This window comes from Buceros rhinoceros, unplaced genomic scaffold, assembly GCF_000710305.1.
Source record: "Buceros rhinoceros silvestris isolate BGI_N320 unplaced genomic scaffold, ASM71030v1 scaffold24035, whole genome shotgun sequence".
In the NCBI taxonomy this organism is placed as follows: Eukaryota; Metazoa; Chordata; class Aves; order Bucerotiformes; family Bucerotidae; genus Buceros; species Buceros rhinoceros.
Genome location: NW_010411690.1, coordinates 48,569 through 56,258, shown reverse-complemented (window position 1 = coordinate 56,258; position 7,690 = coordinate 48,569). Strand labels below are relative to the sequence as shown.

At 36.8% G+C, this 7,690-nt stretch overlaps 1 protein-coding gene across 1 annotated transcript in view; it reads left to right on the top strand.

Moving 5' to 3' along the window:
- CLEC16A (C-type lectin domain family 16, member A) overlaps window positions 1-7,690 on the top strand; it is a 53,351-nt gene that overhangs the window by 24,830 nt on the left and 20,831 nt on the right. Inside the window, exons 17-18 of the mRNA XM_010136100.1 lie at window positions 2,176-2,304; window positions 6,161-6,281. Coding sequence (XP_010134402.1) covers window positions 2,176-2,304; window positions 6,161-6,281 — 250 coding nt within the window. The remainder of the gene's footprint in view (window positions 1-2,175; window positions 2,305-6,160; window positions 6,282-7,690) is intronic.

The following is a 7,690-nucleotide window of genomic DNA, read 5'->3' as shown; positions in this document are numbered from 1 at the left end:
AGAATAACAAAATGTGGGGGTTTTGGGGTCGTTGTGGTTTTGTGGGGTTTTTTTTGTTTTTTTTTTTTTTTTGTCTGGAAGGAGTTGTGTCTACACTTACATTAAATGGTTTATGTGAAATTTCACAACTTTTTGTTAAATGAAAGCCCATACTTGTGACAGTGAGCATACAAAAATCTAGGAAACAAGATACTGGATTAATTATTTTCTCTAGTTACTAAACACTGTGAAAATCTTTCTCTATCTTTCCAAAGCCCAGCAAGGTTTCAGTTTTGAGTGAAGCCACATTACTTACCAGTAGAGAACAGGGTTTTCGTGAGCAAATATCGGGGCCTTTGTCTTGTCCGGGAGAGGTATTGCCTGTGCCGCAGTACTGGCTCTGAAAGTTTTAACTGATTAGTAAACTTAATCTCAGACAGTTGATATTTAACCTGTAAACGTGTTTTAAAACTAATTATCTGTTTCAATTCTTAGGTTAGAATTTGGATAAAAATATTGTGGGTATTCAGTGACAGAGTTTTTTATTCCCCAGTGGTACAGGGATTAATGAGCAGCCACTAGCTGTCTTTTTGAAAAAGCACAATCTACAGTTGGTGTGTTGCAATGATTCTTTTAATATGGCAGGCATCTCTCACATATTTTACCAGCTTAAATAATGGAAGTAGGTAGTGAAATTTCAGTTTTTAGTAGTTAAGTATTGCTGTACTTTGTTTGATAAGTGGCACTGATACTAGCATTATTTTTGTATTGCAAGTTCAGTATATGTTTAGGCTTTTCTGTTGTATCTATTTCTGAGACTGCATTTTTTTTTACTTACCATAGAATACAGAGCTATACCCTGGAACATGAACTTTGCTTTCCTTAGAGCATATTTATTTGCCTAGTTAACGAGCATAAGACTTCCTGAGAAGGCTTATTTATGTGCTAAGTAACACTGATGTTGTCTTGTCTGATGAATTGTAAATGACGTGGTATAGTGCTTCTACCAAGGCCGAAGTATACTTGCTCTGTCTGACTGGCAAAGATGTGTATTCATTAACAATAGACGAGAACAAGTTCAGAGGAGCCAGTAAATTGAACACTGTAGTCCTCAGTATTTTTGCTTTCAGTAAAGAGTTTTCTTTTTTAATATTCTTCACCTTTATGGTGTAAACTGCTGTTTAAACCGGTGTGTGCTCATGTGAATTGCATCTGAAGTAGTTAGTCACCTGTTAGACGTTTTAGTCCTGTGTTGTCGTTTGTTCTTATTGTCTGTGTAGATTTTACATCTTTCTACACATCAATTGAATTTGTTAATCCAGTGGTTTAGACACTAAAGGTGAGTCGTTCTGACTTGAGAAAAAATGGCTAAAGACCATTTCTGAATTTGTATGTGTCCAAGGCAGCAGCTCAAAAACTCTGTGAAAATTCTGGGCCTTGTTTCAGTCTGCCTCTTTGCTGGTGCCTGGCCATGACGCAGAGTCCAGGAATGCTTGCAGTACAGTTGGCTATTTTGGAATGCCCACGTGATTGCGTTTGTTCTTCTGTGCAGAGTATCGTGCAAGCTCTGGGAAGGGCTTTTGTCTGCTTTGGCCATTCCATCTGGCTTTCTGGCAAAAAGAAGCTCATGTCTCAGTGTGTGTGTGTGTGTATAGTAGAACTTGGTGAAATTGCCCAAAGGGGCAGAATGATAGATATTTTAGACATCATTTATTCATGGAAATAACTAACCGTCTAAGGGAGAGACTGTTAGGGTCAGGATTGAAGGAAATTGTCTAGTGTGAAAGTTAGTGCATAATTAGAGACTAGAGAGTTCTTTTTGGCGAGAAAAAGTTGTGGGAAACTTTTTTTTTTGTGTGATTGGAGTAATTACGAATGTGAGTCAAAACTTAAAATCAAACCTGGCAGACTTGAGTTTTCAGTACTCATGAAATAGCTTTTCTTCTGTAGCCTTTCAGAGTGTTTTGCTGTGTCTTTCAGTATGGGAACTTCAGCAGTGTGTTAGGGAATGATGAGCAAATATAAAATAGGAGATTGCATGTAAGAAGCTTGAAATAAGAGGAATGGTATTAAAAATTCTTAGAACTCCGTAACAATTCCTTCCTCTTAAAATATGCAGCCGTGAGTTGTATTTGAAAGTAAAGATGTAAATGCGTATTGTTCTCTCTAGTAATCAATGTTAAAATATTTTTATAGATTAAACCTATGAATGTAGAGTACTTGATGATGGATGCCTCAATCTTGTTGCCTCCAACGGGGACACCACTGACTGGTATTGATTTTGTGAAAAGATTGCCTTGCGGAGATGTGGAAAGAACACGACGAGTGAGTAACACTGTTTTTCTTACATTTGTTTGTGATGCTGAAGGCTTTGAACAGTTCTAGAAATACAAATGTCTTTCCTGCAAAGCTGCTCGATTGGAAGGTTCATCCATAAAAACAAAGACTTGATGAAGACATGAAGACTTGGCCTGTATGTAGAATATATAATATTTACCTGCCCCAGTGGAAAAACCTGTTCTCTACAATTTCTTTTGTCAATTCAATATGTTCTTGCACTGGGGTTTTAATTTTTTAGACCTTGGAGACATCTACATAAAAAGGCATTTTGATAATATTGATATATATTCAGTTTCCTTTCATGATCTGATATCTCAGTTTATCTTCCATTATATTCGTATAGTAGATCTCCCCTGGATGTCTTCATATTGCTTGTGTTTCTAGACCTAGCAAAAAATAAAATTTTTCTCAGGAGTGTTCATCTTGCTGAAGTAATTCATGGTAGAGGTCTTGAGAGTGAGGAGAAAAATAAAAGTACCTATTTTTATGACTGACACAGTCTGTAGAGGTGATCATGAAAGAGTAACCACATCATTATCAGCGATCTTGGGAAAATCAGTGCTTGGCCCTTGGGACACTGCATGATAAGCCTTGCAGTGCCAGTAAGTCTTGAAGATGTATTACTGCACAACATTATGATTTCAAAAGTGCTGTTCTTCAGGTAGCTTTGCATTTCTGTAAGTGTGAATATATTCAAGTACTCTTGAAGATGAAACATATTTCCAGGAATCTTCTGAGAACGTTTGGGTTCATTACCTGTTACAAGCCACACAACTTTTGTTATCACAGCAACTTAAGTTTAACAGAGTACACTGAATTATCTTGAAAATGTTGTTCTTAGAAAGCAATAATACTTCCTGGAATTCTCTGAGGCATTTAACAGAATGATGCTTAGAAATGCATGTAAATGGAAGCTGACGGTGCCATGGTTTTTCAGGTGCTAGCAAAGGAACAGCTGAACTTCTGTTGGTGGAAATTCAAAAATCAATACAAATATTCCTGTAAATTCTTTGGGATCAAAGGGTCTTTCTCATCAGCACGAACTCCCAGCATGCTCCCTTTTTGGCCCTCCTTTCCCTGATTTCATTGTCTAGAAGTTTTAGAATTTCTTAGAGTTCCCGTGCTACTTTCATCCAGCTAGGCTGCCTCTCTTTATTGCCATAACAATATGCTGAACCTCAGGTGTCTCTTGTGACCTTGCTGTTCCCATTTAACCTGCTGGAAGTCCTTTTTGCTGACAGTTTCACATGGATAGTGATCCAATTCTGAGCATCCCATGGAATGATTCTAAAACCTTCTCAAGTTCTATTTCACTAGCAAGTGAAGAATTCCTGTACTTTGATTATATCATGAGTTGTTAGCTGTTAGAGAGCAGATCATTTTAGGCTGTCACGACTATTGTTACAGAAAATCTCTCTGAGTGGCAATTCTTTTCTACTTACAACTTAGGAGGAACTCTTAGTAATCAGGTATCTGTGGAGTTACCAAAGGCACAACTCCAAAATCCAGACAGCTGACCCCTCTGATCTGAAGTATCAAAATGACCAAAACTTGTTAGACTGCTTTCTGAAATCAGCTCCTGCTGTTTGATCAAGCCTTCTGCCCAGAATCAGGTGCTCTTCTGAATTGTTGATAATCCAGTTACTGCTGCTTGGTTGTATCTCTTTCTTCTGATTTCTGCAGTCCTAAAGATGGTACCATGTACCAGTCACCAGAATAACGCAAACTCATTTACGTGCTTATTTGGGAAGTAATGAACAATATGGGTCTTGAACTCTGCACCCTGGAGTACATAGCAAGCAAAGACTTTGAGAGAAGGTTTTAAATTACCAGTGAGAACGCTATTTCATGGGAGTGTAGTAAGATTTGTAGGTTTCCCCACAAATTGCTATTTCTTTGCGCATGCTGTATGTATATAAATGAAGAAATCAGCGCAAAGTATACTTTGTCATGATGCCTAGTTCTTCAATGTAGATAGCAATTCATATTTTTTTCCTACTTACCCAAGAAAACAGAAGTCAGCTGAAAAAAATTCTAGGCCACCGATTTGCTCTGCTGTTCTACTGAGATCTAATGTTATAGGAAGTGACAAACCACATGGTTTTTGGGTTTATATTGATATTGTTAGCAAACTATCAGTATCATCAGAAGCACAGCGTAGTTCCCTTTTTGTATGATCTTTCATTTTTTTTCTTGCTAAAGTTCTTATTTTCTTACTTCTGTAGATCATTCTGCAGTAAATGTGATTATATGTTTGGAGATAGTGACATTAGTTTTATAAGGAATGTATAAGATTATATATATAGGGCATGTATAAGAAGAAAATTAATGCTTTGTGTAGGGGGAAGGAGGATTGAGGGGAAAATAAGTGAAAATAGTCAGAATGATTGCTGCCTTCTGAATTAAAAAACCCCACACCTGTTGGGTTTGCGTTTTGGGTTACCAAAAATGCAGGGATATTGCTGTTCTTGATTGAATTTGGAAACTTCTAAACTCAGTACCATGAATTCTGCTTGAAGCATCTGGTAGTAAAACTGCTTTATGGTAATACTATTTTACTTCAGTAAACCCACAGTATAGTAGAATGCAGTCTGCCTAACAACTCTGCTGTTATTCATGAGGTAGTCTTATAGTGTGTTTTTGTAAGATACCCTGGACATCCTTTGCTCTGAATAATTGTATTGCCCTATCAGATTTCAGCAGCATACCAAATTAATCTGTTCTGGTGTCAATTCATGGAAGAGCCCATGAACTCATACATGAGTTCCCTTTCTTTGTCCTTGTTCTGCCAGAATTTTCTGAATGTACCACCAGTACGATAGCTGCCCAGGTACTCACATCTCTGGTTCACGGGAGCCACAATTCTGAGAATTTTAAAAATAGAGCGGTGAAGGGCTTTGCCTTAAAGCAATTTAGATTTGTTTGGGGGTTTTTTTTTTAATACTTCCTGCAATCTGGGAGTTCCTGGGCACTGCAGCTGTTCCATGAATTCAATGCTTTTACTGTAAGGCAACAGCTAATTTACAGTACGCCACAGGATTACTGTTTAGGAAACTTTGGAAAAACAAAACACTGGACATAATAAACATTATTCATTGCTATGCTGAAAATACAGTTGTTGTAGTGAAAGAAGATTATAAACAGTGCCTCTCAATGTGACTAATTATGATTGTCCTCTGGCACTTTATTTAGTCTTTACATACCATATGTCATTAATTTCTAAATCAAAACCAGAGTATTAATTTCACAGAGCAGCTGTGTAAAGTTCCTTGAGATGGGTGCAGCTTTCAGAATGTTCTGTCCAGATGTAGATCATCTAGGAATATAAAGTTGAAGTTCTGTGAGAATGCTGTATTGCCCATTGTTCATTTTGATGAACACAGCAAATTAAACCTCAGAAATCCCCACTGTTGAACTTGTAGACACCTTAGTTAGACTCGAAAAAGTTATTGCTGGTGTAAGTTCAAATGTGAAAGGCTCTGCAGGCTGGTTGTGTAAATGTCTGTAGTGTACAGATATTGTAAATACTATCAGTCTTAAAATAATGATTTTTTTTTAAAAAAAACCATTTTCCTGTCAGTCACAATCTGTGTAAGTGTGCCAGTGGGATAAAAGCTCTGCTGCTTCTACTTCATTGAAAATAAATAGCATGTTTCAACTTCTTCCATACCCTTTTCTCACTAACTTCGACATTACATTCTACTTTATCAAATTAAAAAGTACGTTTACTGCATGACAACAAACTCAGGCAAGTAAATGCGAGTATACATTTTTAAAATGCTGTTAAAATATATAGTATTGAGTGCAGCAATATTTTAATAATTTTTTTTAATTTCTCAAGGCAATCAGAGTTTTCTTTATGCTCCGTTCACTGTCACTGCACTTGCAAGGTGAGCCAGAAACTCAGTTACCACTCACAAGGGAGGAAGATCTGATAAAGACAGATGATGTTCTTGACTTGAGTAAGTAGTCCCATAATTTTCCAAATAGTCTATGACATGGAGATTGCTGTCTTTTAAAATCCCTAAGTAGTTACTTTGTGCAATTGATTATCAAGGGTGATTTTATTTATTTTGTCTTCTACTGGATTTGGAATACTTTTTGTGTTGTTTAGTTTGGGCTTTTTTTAAAGTGACTGTTAATAAATATTCCAGGGTTGAAATATTAGCACACAAGGATTTGGAGTCCTTCATCTGGTTTTCTGGTATGTTAGTTTTCTAAATGAACTGGTCCTAGGAGGATTTTCTTCTATTCTACTTTCACCTATGCAAAAGTGCACTTAAACCATTCCTGGACTTTAAGAGACACAGCAGCCACACTGTGTTATTTTAACTACACTGGCGTTTGGTCATCATCATGATCCCCCTGTCCTGTAGTTTTTTCTTCACATCTCTTCTGCCATTTTAAAGTTGACATATGGAAGCTTTTGCTCCCATAGCACGGCAGGATGCGGAGCTCTTCCCACGAGGAATGAGTCTGTAATGTCCATGATGACCGTGTGATATTAAGTAGTTCTTATTGTGAAGTAAAGGCGAAGTACCTTCTTTGTGCAGTATCATAGAGTGCTCCTGCACTCTCCATCCTGAAAAAACAAAGCGGTTGAAAGGCACAGAATCATGAGATTTACTATTTGTCTGCAAATTCAGTGTATCTGCATTTATTTAACATCAAAATATACATCTCTAGATGATCAAGGTATTTAAGTAATAAAAATAGTATTAAAAAATAATACTGTTGGAAATGCAGCATGATAATCTTGACACAATTCAAGACGATGACGCTGCCGTACAAGGTTCCTCTGCATGGTAATCAGGAGTCTTGTGTTTACGGCAATGTGAGTTTTAGGAGCAAGTGTGCTTCTGCTTGGTTGCAGTACCCTGTGTGTGATTAGCATTTGTAATGTCCTTTATTTTCAGTTATTTGGAGGTGCAAAGAAAGAAATACTCATATTCAAAAGAAAAAAATTACAAGAACAGTAATAGGGAAAAGATGTGTTGTCAAAATTCTGCAATGGCTAGTAGAGTAAATGTTATTTTTGTAAACCTGTTAGTTAGCTACTTTATTCCACTAGAGTCTTTACTTGAGTATACTCAAACCCAGTCTGATCATTGGGTTTTTTCCCCCACTTACAGTGATGGTTGTACGTGTTTTATATCAAGAGATTTTTAAAGTGATTTTTAAAAGACAGATTTTTCATATTTTTCATCTCATCTTTTTTGGTGAGGGGGAGAGAAAGGAAAAAAAAAAAGTAACTCTAACCCAAACCATCTTTAACATGATTTATCCTTGGGTTTACATTCTGAAACGTGTGCCCTGAGTTTCTCCTCAATTTATCTTGCCTTCTCAGTTCACATGTGTGCAGTTTTGTACT